Here is an 18780-nt window from a genome sequence, read left to right on the forward strand (position 1 = left end):
AATTTAGTGGGTACTCATTACATACTCAGCAATCATACAGACTACTATTCTTGAGAAATTTCTAGTCTGATTTTATATTAAATCATCTTCATCATCAAGGCCATGGAAAAAATTACTTGTATTTCTGGCCAGTAGAGTTTGCCTATGTATATTACAGTAAAAACTCCAATAAGTTAGAGACTTTTGTCTGCCGTGATAATTGACATATCATCAATGCCTAGAGCAGTATCTAGTCCATAGTAAGTGCCTGATAAATATTTACTAAATGAAAAGTATAAGTTTACCTAATTTAAATTAACAGGGAATTGATCTCAACCTTGTCAGCCTAAGCAAGCTACCACTAAGTGGCTATCTCTTGCTCATACCCCAAAACTTGAAAACAGGAAAATATAAGGCCCTATGCAGATTTAATATATCTACCCAGTGTCTCAGAACAGAGCTGGAAAATCACCTGAAAGAAAAAAAAAAAATCCCTCCCTAGCCAGCAGAACTTGAATATTACTTGACTGATAGTATTTATGTATCTAACAGGAAAATGTGTCTACCAAAGTATAGGAGCTTAGGAAAAAATATAATCACGTTGGCAAATGTGGAAAGTATAAAGTATATGCCAGCACTATCTAGGGGAGAGAAAATCCCACCTATTGGACTTTAAATATTTCCAGTCCTAATGACAAAATTATCCCAGGAAGATACACAGGATTTTAGCCAAAGACCTTTGAGTTTTCTGGTACCTTTGGCAAGCCCATTCCTAAGATGAGATAGGTGCATCAAGCCATTTTAATCTGATTCCATCCCCCTACATACCATCATTCTGATTCCATGCTCACTAGGCAACCTTCTCATTGTGATCTGGCTTCCCATGTAGGTCTATCTACAGAGGGATAATGACCTGCTTCTACAGCTTTGATTATTTGATGTCTGGTGAATTAATGGCCCTTGATTATGATTTGGCTCCCTATTTTGGTTTACTAAAGGAGAAAAATGAACTTGTTCTGTATTATTTTAGTTAACCTGAGACAATCTCTCAGGATCTGACTGTTCCTGGACACTAGCTGAAACAGGAAACCTCTAGGCTTTCTAGCTGATCCTAGAAGGTCAGCTTAATTGACTTATGAATTCACGAGCCTCTGCCTAGCCCTAAGCACCATTCCCTATACAAAGTGCTACCACTCTTGGTTTAGTTTCTCCTGCTTTCTAGGAAACAACTATTAAATTAACTAAAGGTTTGGGAAAAGTGCTTCATAAGCTGAAAAGCATATTAAATGGATAAAATATTAGTTATTTGTTAGAGTTATATTTATACTTTTATCATGAAACACAATCATTTGTCTGAATTAATTTCTTAGTATCAAGGTTATCTGTCAATTCTAGATGAAAAAATCTTAATTTCAAAAAAAGAAAAAAATAATTTCATGTCTTATATTTCCTAATAAGAAATGGAACTAAATTCACCTATTTGAATGCAGTGACAACTGAACTCGTGACACAGATTCTTTCTTAAGCTCGCAAATGTTTCTTCTTCATGTTGGAAATACAAAGGATACCCTCCCTAATTACTGAATGCTCTAATGATTCCTCCCTGCTTAACTAACTCATATTTTATGTTTACCACATCTCCCTCCTGAGCTCTATTAAAATAAGTTCAAATTACCAGAGATATAACCTTGAAAATGAAGCAAGTCAAGCTCCTATGTGTGATTAATTCACCATTTTTTAAAGATGGACATTCTTTTTCTTCTGTATCCAACTTTCTCCAGAGTCAAACTTGAAGCAATTTCATACACTGATGGTAAAGTAAGTCGGCATGCAAATGTAAGCCTATTCTTGGAAAGTTTCATTTTCGAGGTTTCATGCATTTAAAATTTAGAATCAGTCAACACTGGGTCTATTCTGATAGAAGTCATACCTGGCTATAAAAAGTTTCTCTTTGTTTTTTACACATCCGTTCGAATTAATGAAAGGTGACCTTATATTATTACAAATCTATTCCTTACTCTTTTTGCTTAATAGCACAGAAATCATAGGCCTTCCAGTTAGAGTAAGATGTAATTAAACAGAAGTACATAGTAAATGCTTAATAAGTGCACAATATAAATTTCACTGAGTAGATTAATTGAATCTTTGTATCTTAAAACCTTGGTAATCTAATATTCTAATGAAGGATAAAAAGATATTTCTTGAAAAAGTAACATTTACCCCAATGGGAAATGGAGCTTCATTTTCCAGCAATGAGGTTTTCAATCTGGACCCCGAAGTTATCTTTGGAGCGGTTCCTACTGCAGGATTACTGGGAAGAGGCTTTAATCGAATTGGAGGCTGCATATTTCCTGGGGCAGTGTATGGTCGAGGGGCTGTCTAGACAATTAGGGAAAAAAATTCCATTTAAATTAGTATCTTGACATGTTTCCAGAACCAATTAATAACCCAACAAATTGCCTAGAGTAATTAATGGTGCCTTTTTACTGAACAGATTAAACTTTAATTATGTCCTTCCATTATACATAGCCTTATGACCCAAAGTATTTGTTAAAACATATGGTGTGGAAGTCCTCTACATAACTAAATGCCACAATTATAGAGTATTCTAGACAAAGGAGATGTTCTCTGTTAGGTTCCTGTATTTTATTCATTTTGTAAACTTGCTGACAATACCTAATTTATTCGGTGCATGAAAATGGCTTTGCTCAATTAAATGTTACCTTGAATAATGTTCCTATTTTAGAGATCTAAAGAGATATGATTGGAATGGACTCATTTCCATTTAAATGTTTTCAACATAAACTACTGTTGAGTCCTTTACATCTTAAGAATGGTGCTGAAGTAAAAGCAGACAATATGATTCAAAAAGAGAAAAGGCGGATGCCTAACTATAATACATTACCATTTATTCAACTTCTCCCTTGAAATATCAGAAAAGTAAAAATGAAAAACAGTAACCGGCAAATGGAAAACACTGTGTAAAAATGGAGAGGTTTTCTAGGCTGGATCTTTTCCATTTGCCCCTCTTCTGCCTTCTCTGCCCTGCTCTGCCCTCTGGGAGTCATTTCTTTACTGACTGCACCAGCTAATCTCAGGATTCCAGTTGGATTTGGCCGATGATAGGCACTGGCAGGGGATCAGAAGACAAGAGGCAAGAGGTTGGGGTCTTAATTCTCCTGGACCCTTCCCACCAAAGGTTGTGTGTGATGGGTCAGCTGAGTCCACAGCTCCTGTCAGGCAGTCCTCTCCTAGCTGACAAGTCCTGCCTGCTGGTGCTGATACCCAATCCTTCCATCTCCCTCTCTGGTCTAGGTGCTGTGGTTTCCCATCGTGCTGACCCCAGCACGCTTAACATTCCCAGTTGGTTTTCCTTAACCCTGCCGGCATCTTTGTAAATAGTTTCTTCATTAAACTCTTCCTAATTACCCTATTTGTGTGAGCCATCTGTTTCCTGCTGAGACCCTGACTGATGCATTTTCTAATCAAGAATGTACTATAAAGAATATAAAAAGTGCGGGTATGGAGCATCAGAAATGCTTTTTGTGCCACTGACAGAACACTAAGTTTAGTATAAAGATCAGCAACCTTTCAAGAAGGAAAAACAAGGTTTTTGGCTCCATTGTTCTATTACAACAAAAAGTAGGAACTTGTTGAGAATAATTCATGTATATTTGGGCAAGAGAGTTAGAAGGATGGTGTATAAATGCACTGACTCAAGAACAGTGAACAACAAATATTCAACTCTGGAAAAGTGTTGTGTAAATACATAAAAAATGATGAGACAGCTCCTACCACCACAATTTGGTCTGAGTGCCATCTTTACAAGTATGTCATATGTCACTAAATGTCCGATTTTGTTAAGTCAACATTCACTGGATTCCAACTATAGGCACTATGAGGAAAATAAAAAGTAATTTTTAACATCTAATGCAACACAAGACAATTAGTGCCAAATAAACCACACAAATACTGCCAAGAGACAATAGCAACAATAACAGAATATCTAAGAACTAACAGGACTTAGAACTAAATGTTGTTTGGAATAAACCAATGAGACTAGGACAAATTCAAGTTTTCACAGAAGCATTTTATCCAAATGGATGATCAAGGGAAGAAAATGGATGAGCAGAGAAGAAGAATGATAACTCTGAACATCAAAGTAAGGAAAGCTGCTTGTTGAGACAGACATGGGAAGGGTATCAAAAATAATATTGCTCAGTATCTGTTTTTCTTTCTTCACTAGTAATAGAATTTTCATCAGGGAACGTGGCTCTCATAAATAAAAACTATATTGCCCAGCATCTCTTGCAACTCTGTACAGATGTATGCCTAAGATTTGGCCAACTAGATGTGAGCAGAAGTGATACATGAAACCTCTATATCGAAGAGATGTGCTGTCACTTTCCCTTTACCCCCTTCCCTCAGATTGAAATATTCACATGATGATATGCCATCCTGGCTTATGTATATGAAGACAACACACTAAGTTTGGCAGATCAATGACACAATAGGAGTCTGAGCTTTTGATGAGCTCACACAGTAGCACTGGGCACAACAGCTGAAACTCACGTAAGTGTGTTACAGTAGGGAAGGCACCGTTATATTTAAGTCATTGCTATCTTGGGTCTCTGCACACAAACCTCTTTCATGACCTATATGGAATCCTTAGTGGATTGACTAAGGCAACATTTGATTTAAAGAAATAGAACACAAGATTCTATGAGCCAAAAGGCAAAATGTCTTAAAACCCACAAAGATATATCAAACTAGAGGTTTCTGAACAAGGAAATCAGATCATCCAAAAGAATTCTTTAACACTCTGTAAAACAAATATGCTTAAGACTCTCTCTTGTCAAATAATTCAACTGAACACAAACACATGGAAAATCTAATGTAGGAATTCAAGAAAGCAGGTTACTATAAACTAGAACATGATCTATTCGCTTCTGGGCTCTAAATTTTATTTCCCCCATTTGCATACAGATATCATTCAGTTAGATGAATATGGCAGTCAAATGTTTAACTGATTACATTTATCTCTAAAAACAAATCTGCATCATTCAACTAACAGCTGTGAGCTACAAACTGTTGTAGTTCACATCAGAAGCCACCTTAAATTTTGCTATATTTGAAACTGTTTGTAATATATTTTCTTGGAATAAATACGGCACTGTAGCTTAACATTTTCAAAACTGTACCAGAATGTGAATTGAAACTGACTACCTGGTGGTTACTCAGCTTAGCTGAGCATTTTTAATTCTTAGTAGAAGATCTCCAGGGGTGAATTTCCCAAGCTTGTACAGAATTAGTTGAACGGTTTTCCACAGTTTTAATGGGAATGGTGTAGCTAAAAGCCTATATGCTACTCTGAAAGTTTAGGTTCAATTAGTGACCAAGTGCAATAACTATTCACTGGATGGTTTCTTTCTTTATTCAAGAAAGTTAAAAGAAAAATCAATGACAATATCCCAAAAGGATTATTTTCTCCATCTCAATGGCACACGGAGGTCAGGAGTCAAATTTAAAGGATATGTATCCAAGTTGGGAGAATTAAAAGGAAGATTTGAATTTCTGTAAAATGGGAACTACAATTCAGAGATCACAATAGGTATCCCCTATGGTGCTTTTGCACCATAGGGGGTGACCAAGTGAAGAATGGTGGCTTACCAGATAGAAAGGCTTCTGAAGTGCTGGTGTCAGTGTTTCCTGTAATTTTTAAATTACTTTCTCACTCCTGCCACATTAAGATCTCCTGGATGTATCATAAACTACTTATTGAGGGTGTTCAGCTGGAAAATTGAAAAGAAAGCCTTTCAAGGGTTTTTCCTCTCTGAAACAGGTGGGAAGATGGAAAACAGCACTTGATTGTTTCTTTTGTTTCAACCAGGTTAAGTTTTTGAGAGCCTAGTGAATTTGCCATCCAAAACCAAAAAGAATTATTTGTGTACGTATACATTTAAATGAAGCTTGGAAATATGGTATCAACAAAGGGAAAACGGTTGCTTTTCATAACTTGAGCTGTTCATCGGGAAATGTCAAAACATATTTACCTTTGAAAAATGTCAAAGCTTAACACTATATGCGATGAACCTACTTCAACAATCTGGGAAAGCTTTGCAATTTCTCTACAAATATTGTGCAATCCAAAAAAATGTTCATGCTAACAAGAAAATATATTAGGCCACATAAAATAAGAATAAAGATGTGATCAAGCAATTCATTTACAACTTAAACCATCAACCTCCAGCAAATATTTTGCAAATCTTTTCCTGTATCTATATTGTTTCAAGCTACCTTACCTTCTTTCAAGCAAATATCATCTCTATATTATAAGTGAACCAAACTGGAATGAAATGTCGGCATGAAATTTCTTTAAACAGAATCTCTGTATATTTAAGTATTTTTGTTAGGGTATGTGTACATACTTTTGATAAAAGAAACACAAATATAAGTATATAGCCCACCATGCTATACAGTATGACTGAGTTTGTGTGCATAAATAAGTTTTACAGATAAGGTGAGAGTGGAGGGAGCAGCAAGACAAAACCCAGAGGTCAGAAAACACAGAACATATGTGGAACGACTCATGGTTCCACAATCTTGCTGTATTGTAGGGTGCTAAAGGGTAATCATGAGGGGAAATATTGAGTTGGCTAAATTGAGGTCATAGGGCTTAGAGTTTTAAATGTCAGGTGGAAGAATCCAGGTTTTTCTAAACATGTCACAGAGCCAGTGAAGTCATTTCGGTATGTAAGTAACATAAATAATCTTCACTTCAAGAACACTAATCTATGGGGCACCTTGCTGGCTCAGTCAGTTAAGTGTCCGACTTTGGCTCAGGTCATGATCGCATGGTTCATGAGTTTGAGCCCTGCATCTGGCTCTGTGCTGGCAGTGCAGAGCCTGCTTGGGATTTTCTCTCTCTCTCTCTCTCTCTCTCTCTCTCTCTCTCTCTCTGCCCCTCCTCCACTTGTACTCTCTCTCTCAAAATAATTTGAAAGGGGTGATATTGATTGTAACTGGGACATTCAGTAAAGACAGTTGAACAGATACAAAACCACATTGTCATTTAGTAGGATTCACAGAATTATACAGACAAATAGAATTCTTTCTGAGAGTCATTGGAAATTATAAATTAGTTGGGATGGCACATGACAGAGTGTTTAATAAGACTCACCAGTGTTATTGGACTGGAATGTCCTTCATCAACCAGAACACTATGGCCACGGTTAGTCTTTGGGCCAACTGGGGGGTGAGGAGATAGGATTGGCATGTTATTTTCTATAAACCATCTTGTGGATTCTCCCTAGGATAAGAAAGTGATTTGATAAGTTGATGCATCATTAGTAATCTAGGTTAGGTTATTGCCTGACAGGTAAGAGATAATTTATTATCAAAGAAGTCCTTTCTCATTACTTTCGATAGTGTTCCTTCTGGGGTGCCCGGAAGTGTTCCTTCTGGGGTGGCTCAGTCAGTTAATCATCCCACTTTGGCTCAGGTCATGATCTCGTGGTTCATGAGTTTGAGCCCCACATCAGCTCTGTGCTGACAGCTCAGAGTCTGGAGCCTGTTTCAGATTCTGTCTCTCTCTCTCTCTCTCTCTCTTTCTCTCTCTCTGCCCTCCCTCGCTCATGCTCTCTCTCTGTCTCTCTCTCACACAAGAATAAATAAAATATTTTAAAAAATTAATTCAAAATAAATAAACATTAAAAAAAGTGTTCCTTCTGAAGTCTATCATGACAGAAAAAGTTTCACAGCTGTACTGGGGCTTTGGGTGTGTTAGTAAGAGGCAAGAATTTCAGTCTCCTATGTTGGAAGAAACAGCTGTACTCAAAGAAATAGCAACGGATACAGTGCATCCTGAGTTCTAGCAACAATAATATTTATTTATCTGCTTTAAGCAGATCATTACAAGAAGCACAATGCTCTTCACAGCTCTGATTAGTAAAGACTACCAGCAAGTATTACTTTTCTATCTTAAAAAATTAAATCATGCCCCAAGCAAGAGGGTTGCATATTACATAAAAGGAGCCTAAATCATAGGTCTTTCAGCAAGTACAGCTATAAAGTGAAAACCGTTATAAATAAAAATCATATAGGGAGGAAGTGGAGTGTCCATCAGGAATTTCTGCCACTGTTGTAATGCACTCATGTGCTTAGTCAGTGTGTCTGGCAACCTGGGTGAGGGTGAACCACACACTGCTTGAAGCAGTGTTCGTCACTATTTCCAGTGACCATTCTTCTCCATGAGCATTTAATCAGTAAATCAGAGAATCTATAACTCAGTCCTTGATGCAGGACAATATTGGCAAAGTTGATCTCTACACACCAACTTTCCTGATCTTGAAAAACTCCCCTATCTGCTGTTATTTAACAACACTTTCCTAACAAGATTTTCTTTTGACCATGATGAAATAGATTTGAGTCTATCAGGTAAGAGGGAAATATGACTGTCTTCTATGGCAAGTTGTTCTACAGAAGCTTTACAAATAGTTCTCAGTCTGTGAAATGTGTCTTAGGTCCCACATTTGTAATACGACACGGAAAATAAAGAATAACATGTGAGTTCGAGTGGCTCAAGAATAAAACTGCTAACCTAAACTGAAGCCTTTCAAACATGCTTAATTGAATCTCTTATCCTCCCAATTCAAATTTATGTTTTATAAGTTCACTTCAAAGAAGAGATGTCAAATACAAAAATGGAAAAACAAGGAATTTTTAAATGCCTTGTACAGAATGTCTAAATCTTATGCTTTTGTTTGCCAAATAGATCTTTCCTGCCATCTATTTTCAAGGGTCATGCTTGCATGAAAACGTGCCATTGTATAATTTTTAGAATGCCATTTTCCACCACTTTGGGAACATCACCATCTATTTTCAGCTTTTTAAGACAAAAAACAAAAATCCTTTGGCGTCTATCACATATCAATCAAGAAAAGACAAAAGCAAAATTTCAAACTTGAAAAGAATGTTTGCATGTTTCCTTTGAAAGGTTTGTACCTTGTAAAATTTATTTTGCACAAGGAGCTCCTATTTTGCCAAGATCTTCTGAAATAATGGTGGCCAAGACATAGTCTTGGTGAAACCATCACCTGACTTCAGCTGAGTTACCCAAAGGTAAAGTGCCTTGAAAAACTTCAATAACAGCACCACTGACTTTTAAAATCATAAAATAATTTAGTAAAAGAGAATTGTGTAGCTCCTTACCTTAAATCTCTGAATTTGCTCCTTCCTAGCCAAGCTCTCCAGTTTTTTCTTTATTTCAAGCTGATGATAACGCTAAGCACACAGGAAAGAATGGAGGAAAGGATCCTATCAATTATAGCAAAGAGTTTTTTAGAGGAGAATAATCCCCCCAGCTAGCTGTATTCCAATTCCCCACCTTGTCATTGAGATGGAGAAGAATCACCTGCATACGTGTGCAAGTGGGAATATAAATTGATACAACCCTTTGGAAAACCAATCCCTAACATAAAGTGGTGAAAAGGGTCCCAATCCTTTAACCAATACATTCCACTTTAAAACCTAGGAGAAAATCAGAATTAAAAGACAACATATCTGTGTGGTACACAAAGATGCTATCTGAAAGGATTTTTCTCTTCAAAGCAAAAATTCAGAAGCAATATAAACCGTATAGAGAAGGGTTAACTTTTGGCCACATCTGTATAATGAAATAGAATATAATCATTAGAATAAGATTCATAAAGAGTTTGTTTAAAAAAAAAGATTGAAAATGCACGTAATGCAGAAGCAAAGTAAAATACAGAATTGCACAGAACTATGATTTAACTGATCACACTTATACTGTGTGGTTGTCCCTGTGCCAGGAAGTCACATCCTGGGCAACATCTCTTCTGGAACAATGCTAATTGCTAGGCAGTCTCACTCCACAAGTGCAGAAGCTGAGGCAGAGGACCATGAATTTGTCCCAGGTCATATATCTAGTCAGTGGTGGAAATGTAATTTGAAGTTCAATCTATTGGACAGTAATTTCCTGTTTGTTTGGTTTTTACTTATTTACTTATTTTTCATAAAATGTGTCCCTGTCACAACATAGCATATTTTTATCAATGTATACATATAAATAGAGACTAAAAGGGAATGTGAGTATGTTAACAGCAGTTCTTTCTGAGACAAAGATTTTATGTGGTTATTTTCCTTTTTATGCTTTCGTGCATTTTCCTAACTTTCTGTAATATATTAATTATATAATTTAGAAATAAACCCCATATGAAAATAATCTGCTCACAATTTTGTTGGAAATCATTCAGACACATTTGAGAGCGTTTTAAAGAGTGGTTTTTTTCCTGTTTTTGATCTCTTCGTGCTTCCTTTTGGACCCCGCAGGCTCCATCCTTCCCTACCCAAGTATTATCAACCTCTTCAGATACTTCCCTTTCTTCTCTCCCTCTTCCTTGCTCTCTCACACTGATCACCATTTTGTGAGATTCGCTACCAATAATTTTCCATCTTTTTTTTTTTTTAATTTTTTTTTTCCAACGTTTATTTATTTTTGGGACAGAGAGAGACAGAGCATGAACGCGGGAGGGTCAGAGAGAGAGAGACACAGAATCGGAAACAGGCTCCAGGCTCTGAGCCATCAGCCCAGAGCCTCACGCGGGGCTCGAACTCACGGACCGCGAGATCGTGACCTGGCTGAAGTCGGACGCTTAACCGACTGCGCCACCCAGGCGCCCCAATAATTTTCCATCTTTTATTTATTTCCAAGTCTCTGCAGCCCTCTCTCCTACTGCCCCTCCTCTTCACCAAGGCCACCAATGTCTTTGCCTCTGGGTCAGACCAAGGTCCTTTTTCCCCCAGTACTTTTCTGTTTAAGCATTGCACATTAAGCTTGTGAGAGCCTGCTGGCTTCCAGGACACCTTTCCATAGGGCCCAGGTTTCCACCACGCGAGGGCTCTCTCCTACTCCCTGTGGTAGGTAGTTCCTGGGCCCCAGCAGTGCACTGCCACCCGCCAGGTTAGCGCCCCCAGAATTGCTCTGGCTCCTTCTTCCCCACTCCATGTCATTCAGTGTCAGTCTCTCACCCCCTTCACATCTCTAGGGACAGCTGCCTTTCCCCAGCGTGTCATGACTGTTGGGAGTCCTTACCCTTGGGCAACAGCTTCCTAATTGACCTCCCATCTCCAATCTTTTCCAACTCATTAATCTATCTCCCACATTTTTAGCAACATCATCTTTCTAATGATGCTCTGCTCACTCATTTTACGCCCTTGCTGAAAAACGTCTCATTGCCTCATCACCTATGCTCCAAACCTAGTTAGGAATTGAAGGCTTTCCAGAAACCAGGCCCCAGCTTACAGAAGAGTGCCTCTTCCTGCTGCTCCTTCAACCAACCTGCCTTGCGGTCTGGCCTCAGTGAGCTTTCCTGCCCATCCACAATGGCCTTTCCCCTCTAACGTCGCGCCAGCTGTCCTCACTCTCTCGAATGTTTTTCTCATGCTTTCATGTGCAGCTTCACTCAGCCTTCAAGGTCCAGTTCAAATAGCAGGACCTCCGTTCTGCTTCCTCTGACTTTCATAGAGATAAGTCATCATTCTCTACTTCCCGGAACTAGGTCTGTTTTTCCTCTCTTCTAACACTTGATCACTTTCTACAGTAGGTTTTTGTTTTTGTTTTTTTGTTTTTTGCTTTTTTGTTTTTGTATATCACAGCTACATCACATAGCTTCAAACTGGTACGTGGTAAGCCTACAATTAATGATTAATGTTTGTGGTATGAACAAATACATGAATACTAATGTATCAACATTAGTAAATAGCATCAGCATAAAATAAATGTGAGATAAATGTAACAATTTAGAGACAGCTATTCTATTTGTTAATCATATTAATATATTACATATCATAGTTATATATATTACATCATATGAAATTATACTATATATTCTATATTAACACTTATCTAAGACATTTATTCCAAATTTTAAGAACATACAAAGACTCTTAAATGATAGCATATTCTACAGTTATGATGTGGAAGTTACATGAAAGTTTGGAAAACCAAAACTTCAAGGATTAAAGCTAATACAAAATTTGGTGCCTATTGGTTAAATTTGAAACTAAGTATAGATTAATCTACTGTACTATTTTTTTTAACATTAGTTGCAGAATTCCAACTAATACGTTTATAAGCAAGTGAATTTGAATGATTCCATATAACTCATGCACATGTCATAAAGCACAAAATGAATTCCTAAATTAACAGATCATATACATCTTATCTGAATGCAACACTTGTTCGGTATAATGGTAGCATAATAATAAATATTTTCAGTGCCACTACACTTAGTATTGGTTTACTGGTGATTCTACAGTTGTTCATAAATGTTTACTGCACTCACAGGTCAATGATTTTACCAGCCAGGTTTTCTGATTTACTGCTGTATGGTCAAGCCAAGAAGTGACATGCTTTTTCACAGAGATTAAAATGGTGTTGATGCTTGAAACTATAAGTTCCATGGAGCAAGGCTAAAATAATTTATCAAGTTAGCTATATATCCTACTAAAAATGCCATGTCAGGTTTGAAAAAAAAGTTGTTGATGCTCGGTTTATGAATCTATGCTGACCAATGTGGCCTAAAGTGGGAGGGACAGCAGATGTTTCAATGCCTATTCCCTGAAATTTAGCATACGGCCCAGCTTCAGAGCCTTAAAAGAATAACAAATCTGAAATAATTCATGGCAGTGGAATTACTGATATTTAAACAGATGTCACTTTTTTTTTTAGCAAATGGAAATTGGGGTACAGATGGTGAGGGCTGGTATGTTTGAGAGTAGCCATTATGGATTAAAAATCTACATTTGTTAAATTAAATATCACAAAATATATAATGATGTCCATATTTTTCTGTAACTGAAATCGAGAAAAGCTTACTTCAGTCTCTTGGCTCTTTGCTACCCAGAGATTATAGAGTATTTCTCAGGGCACCTTGTTCCATTCCTTTTTAATGAAATACAGGAGGAATTCCTCTGCTTCTAGTACAGAAGTAGTATTAATTATCATATTAGAAACTATCTATTATAAAGAAAATATGAATACTTTACCTCCATATCAAGAACCTTATGGAAAATAGCCTGAGCTAGGCACTCCCGGATATATTTTTGGTGATCCCTCTTCATGATATTTAGTTTGTATTCTTTTTCGGAAAGTATTCTCCCACTTCTTGTGATCTGTCATGAACAAATAAAACATACATGGAAATACAAAGCAAAAAATGTATTGTTTGTTACCAAAAATGGAGAGATGGCGTGACAAAGAGACAGAGAGAGGGGCAGCGTCTTCTAAGCCTAAAAGGGCATACTACTATGGCTGGTAAACTCACTCTTCATGAATATTTCATAAGGGAAAAAAATCGGTCTCATATACCAGCATTGGCAAAAAACACACAGGTGGTGCACTTGACGTTTAAAACAAGGTTTTCATTAGAGTCACAATTTCTCCTTGATGGAACCCAGGTGTTCTTTTCACGTCTGTCTTTTGAACACATTTGGGAAGAAGAGGTGGAGTGCTACCTTGAAACAATGAATAGGAGCAGTGATCACAGGACTGATGATCTCACAGGAAATAACGTTGAAGGGCAAAACACGTAAGCTATAGAGGTTCTCATCAGTTTGTTTTAAAAACAATTGGTTTCATTACTTTATTTTCACGGTTTTTTCTCCTTCCACTCTCCAACCCAGAATGTAATTTAATGTGTCATGATTCAGATTTCTTTCAGATTATGCAGTGCTGCACATATAAAAGACTCCAGATTGCTTTCAATTGGCATCATTGAAAATGCCAGGAGTGGTAGTTTCTGGTTTTTATTTACTTATTTTTCTTTGCTTTTGCTTTTAATCCTTCCTGAGAGCATATTTGTGGTATTTTTCTGTATCTTCTGTCCTGGAGTGTTCATCTTCTTCCTTTCCACTTAATTATGCCCTGCTCTTTCAGGTCTAATCCAAGCCCACATATTTCTTAATTTTGAAAACTGTAGTTTTTTAACACTGTTGTGGCAACATATTGGAGCACTGGGACCAAGGAGATTGGTGTTACAAGTGATTGGTTACTGATGATCTTTTTTTATATCTTTTTTTTTTCCCTGATGGAAAAAAAAGGGGTGTGTGGTTCTAGAAAGTGTTCCCAATCACAAATAACTCAGTTACGGTCTTTGAGATGTGTTCTCCGCCCGGGATATCGTGCCATATGTTTCCAGATGAGAATAAATGTTGAGAACATTCTGCACTGTGTGTGGCTCCCTCCTCAGTTAACAGGTGTCATTGTTCTCCCCCCCACCCCCTCTTGGGGGAGATCTGATCTCCCCAAGTAGACTGGAAGCTCCTATAGGGCAAAAGTTCTTAAACTGGAGCTCACATTAGAATTACCTAGAAAAGTGTTGAAAATAGATTGGTGGGCCTCACCCTACAGCTTTTGACTCAACAACAGGTCTGGAGTGCGGCTCCAAAATTTGCATTTTCTAACAAGTTCCCAGATGATGCTGAACACAAGTTCTAGAGAAATCTTCCTTATTTGAGTTGTCATGCTACATAACCAATGTTCAATAAATACTTGCTAATGATGTTAATAAGTAAATACAAAGTCCTTTCCACTTATACATAAAGCTTACCAATTGTTATCCAAAGAAGGAATGTTAATAGTAACCACAATAATTGCAACAAGCATTCATTACACCTCTCTTACTGCTGCAACAATCCTGAGGGCTGGGTATCATTATCTTCATTTCACAATTGAGGAAGCTGGAGCTGAGTAAGTTAAGTATGTGATTTGCTCAAGATTCTATGACTTGTAAATGGCTGAGCCAGGTTTCAGCCAGGTCTGTCTGATAACAAAGCCCCAGGAGACAAAAAGCAAGCTCTTAGGAGATCTACCCTGCCAGAGTTCCAAGCACAAAAACAACAATTAGAAACACAATGCATATCCTTTCAACACCATGGCAACAATAGTTAAGGAAATCTTTGTGTTTTAAGAAGGTAAACAGCTAAAATCATTACTCACACTTTGTATAACCACGCCTATTTCTTTCAGTGGAAAACTGTAGTATTTTTTTTAAAGATTTTCACATTAAATACATTTAGAGGAATAGAAATTTTGTGGAAACGATAGTTTTAGAGCTAAGAAAAGATACTAATGTTATCAATAAACCCAAGAAATGAAACAGGTTTTTAAAATTCAAGGGGAAATTTTGAACTGTTCGTGTCTTCCACACCTTATTCTGTGATTATTAAAAATAATATTTTTTTTCCTGAAGACAGTAAAGTCTTCTCTGTGCTTAATCCCTAACAGTTCCTGGCTCATACAATGTGTTCAATGAATACGTGTTGAATAAATAAATGAATTAACAAATAAATAAAATATGCTATTGGAAGCTCATAGGGTTTTTCCTCAATAATTTATAAGTAGCTTTAGCAGTCATTGTGACCTCTCTTCCTATCTTTTGAAACACAGCTTCAAAAAGATAATCTGAGCTCTGGAAAAGAAGTAATTTTTCTAAAAAAAAGGGGGATGAGGAGGTAGGTGTCACTGATTAGCTCAAAAAGAAAACCAGAAAAGGGAGGAAATTACTGGATTTAATGAAACAAGAGGGCAGGTAGAAAGTAAACCAAATCTTACCAGCCCTGATCTTAAAAGATGCCGTCTTATCCTTGTGTTGTTAAAATATCCAGTCAGGTGTTTATCAGTAAGACTATTATATGCTGCAAGTAATCTGGAAGATAAAAATGAAGCCATTAAGGTTTTATGAAGTGTTGCTTGATAACCAAGGCAATTCTTGACTTTCTCATCCCCAAACTGTGCATAATCATTCACTTGTCCAGACAGACAATCATTCATGTGTTTAATAAACAGGTATTGAGCAATTACTGTTTTCCAGGTTTTATGATAAGAACTGGGACAGTCCTGACATTGTTTATTTTGCACACAAGTATGGAAATCAGGCATGAACAATTAAATTGGGTGTGAAAAATCCAACAACAGAAATACGCATAACTCACGGGGACACAAAGAAGGAGACAACCAACTCCAGTTGTCAGGAAAGCCCTCACAGAGGAAGCCTGATGGAAAACTTGGGAATTCCTTCAGAGGACTCTTCAGCCTCCTGTTTCACCCTAAATTCTAGCAACAAACTTACGTGGACCTCCTCAACATATTCATTCATGACTTCAGCATACAACACATGGTCCCTCTACTGCCAAGGCCTTTCCCCGACCCTTTAGCTAGTGGATGAGACCCATGATTAACAATCATCTCTTTCCAGAAAACATTCCCTGACACAAACTGGATGGACCTGCCACTCCACTCCCCCCACCCCCTGCAAAACCTTGAGTTATATTACTCATGATTGGAAGGCCAGAATCGTGTGTTATTCTTGGTATCCCTATAGATATTATTTATTGTGTTCCCAAATAATGGTGTGTCAATAGATGAAAACACAATTTTGCTTGAGACTTATTTTTACTGGTGTAAACTTCTAAATTTAAGGTCAGCAGCTTAGAACTCTTAACTTCCAGATAGATAGATAGATAGATAGATAGATAGATAGATAGATAGATATTTCCAGACAATGTCATTAATTCTGAAAGGAACAATCCAAATGACAGCCCTGCCTTAGTTTAAAGCTAGGTTCTCTTTTCTGCTTATTATGGATCTTTGATAAGAAATACAATTGCTGAGAAGTCTGTTTTGCTTGCTGTTTGCTACGAGCATTGTGAGGCCTTTCCTGAATGTAACCCGCTGTGTAGTAGAATGGGTTGTAAACCTTCCTAAATGTAGTCTGATATGTAATAGAATGAGTGATTGTACATAAACTAACCGGCATTTCTCGCTTCTGTAAACCTGCTTGCTTAGCACATTCCTCACCTACCCTACCCCCTTCCCCCTTCCCCCTTTTTTCCTCCGGCCACAAGTAATGGACAAAGCCTTCCCGCCAAAGGACAGACAAAGGACGCCCAATCAGAGAACAACAAATGTCCTTACTTTAAAATCAACTAATCAGGCCCCTCATAATTTGAAACCTCCCCTGTGCTATTTGTCTCTGTCTATAAAAACGCTGTACCAACCCTGATCGTGGCCTCTTGCGTCACCGGCGACGAGTGCGCAGAGGACCAGGTTCGAACCTGCAATAAACGACCCTTGCCACTTGGCTTTGACTTACGACTCTGGTGGACTTCTGTGGGAGGTTTCGGAACTTCGGGCATTACAAATTCCACATCCAGAACTCCCCACCCTTCCCCCAAAATTCACAAATTACTTTTGCTTTCTAGGATCTTTTATTTTAAGAGTTAAAAGCAAACAAATTGATTGATGTTATACCTGGGTAGATGGTCAATCTGAGCCTATAAATCAAGGTTTGAAGCTATTTTTTCTAAGTTTTAACTTATCCTCTACTGATTACTATCACCTTACAAAAGCACATACACATACATGTACATGTAGGTATATATGTTCATCCATATACGTCCATATACATAAAGGTGAATATATGTACATATATATATGTATACATACAGAGCGAGATGAAGACAGACAGAGGCAGAGAGAGAGAGAGAGAACACAAGTCTAAACATAACCCTAAAATAAGGCTGTCTTAAAAAAAATGTACACCCTATTACCTGCAACACAGATTACAATGTATACATACTATGAGCAGTTGATCCTTAACTTACTTGGAGGCTAGAGCAGGGACTCATAGAATCAAGTAAATGTCATTAGTGACAATTTTATTTAGCTGCCTTAATTACATGGAGATAGTATTGGTGACCTTTTCCTTTCTCTTTTCTCCTTAATGCCCATCTTAGGAAAGTTATATACTGTCAAATGGTAAGAAAAGTTTAATTTTGTCCACAAAAGACACTGAAAGCCGTTACAAAACCCAGAAAGCAAGATGCCACACGAGGGTTGCCGACGTGTGAACAACTGCGGAAACCATTATTTCACTGGGTTTATGTAAAAAGACAACCTGAGGGCTTCAGTAATGCACATACGAAACCAGCCCCAGATAATGGTTTGAAACTATCTTTTAAATGAACTGTCTTGGAGTCCTATAGTTCATCAAAGGTTTCCTGTCTCCAAAAGGTCAACACTGTATCCCTTACCCTTTCTGAATCTCAGAATATCTTTTCAGCAACTCATTTCAGAAAGGTGAGCAGGTGTCTCTCGGTCCTAACAATCATGATTCCACAGCTCACAGATTCTTAAGATAAATCATTAGACAGATATCATATATGGTCTTTTGTCTGTTTTTCAGGCTCAAGTTTTTAAAAAAAAAAAGTCAATAGTTTTAGGATAGCTATGAGCGCTAAAACCCTGATTAAATGAAATAGGGTCAAAAAGTTAGGATAACATAAACTTTAACTTCCCTACTGACTGAAAATAAGCCCCTTCTTTCAATTCAGAATTTGTTGCAATAGTTAGGTCCTAAGGATAAAGCTTAGCCAGCTTTGGCACCACTTCATCTTAATTCTTCTCTCTCAGGCTCCTACGAAACAAGTTTGTGTCCATGACACCCCTCCAGTCTTACTAAAAGGCCCAGTTGAGTTGAAACCTTTGAACACATCAGCTTTCTCACCTTTAGGAGAGACTGAAAATCCCTGGTTGGGATACCATTTGTAGAGCAACTCTTTCCATGACTATCATTTACAACTGGCCTTGGCAGAAAAGCTGAAAAATAACTAGCTGGGTCGATCCAGGGTCAGTCATTTCTTTTTCAGCAGTACCTAATTTATTTTTTGTACTGAAACTTTAAGTTAACAAACTGATAACAAGACATTGTAACTAGAGTA

The 18780-nt window shown here is 37.4% G+C and overlaps 1 protein-coding gene across 10 annotated transcripts in view; it reads right to left on the reverse strand.

Annotated features, from left to right (window-relative positions):
• Positions 1 to 18780, reverse strand: part of ERICH3 (glutamate rich 3) — a 110347-nt gene that overhangs the window by 68214 nt on the left and 23353 nt on the right. For 4 of the 10 annotated variants that reach the window (XM_006934846.3, XR_006584403.1, XR_006584404.1 and 1 more), the window contains exons 2-6: positions 15614 to 15707; positions 13048 to 13173; positions 9190 to 9261; positions 7160 to 7288; positions 2200 to 2358 (exon numbers count right to left, since the gene is read on the reverse strand). In XM_006934846.3, coding sequence (XP_006934908.2) covers positions 2200 to 2358; positions 7160 to 7288; positions 9190 to 9261; positions 13048 to 13173; positions 15614 to 15707 — 580 coding nt within the window. Of the gene's footprint in view, positions 1 to 2199; positions 2359 to 5649; positions 5765 to 7159; positions 7289 to 9189; positions 9262 to 13047; positions 13174 to 15613; positions 15708 to 18780 lie in introns of those variants that run through there. The other 6 variants (XR_006584406.1, XR_006584405.1, XR_006584409.1 and 3 more) reach the window with 6 other exon arrangements.

Source organism: Felis catus, chromosome C1, assembly GCF_018350175.1.
Source record: "Felis catus isolate Fca126 chromosome C1, F.catus_Fca126_mat1.0, whole genome shotgun sequence".
Taxonomy (NCBI): Eukaryota; Metazoa; Chordata; class Mammalia; order Carnivora; family Felidae; genus Felis; species Felis catus.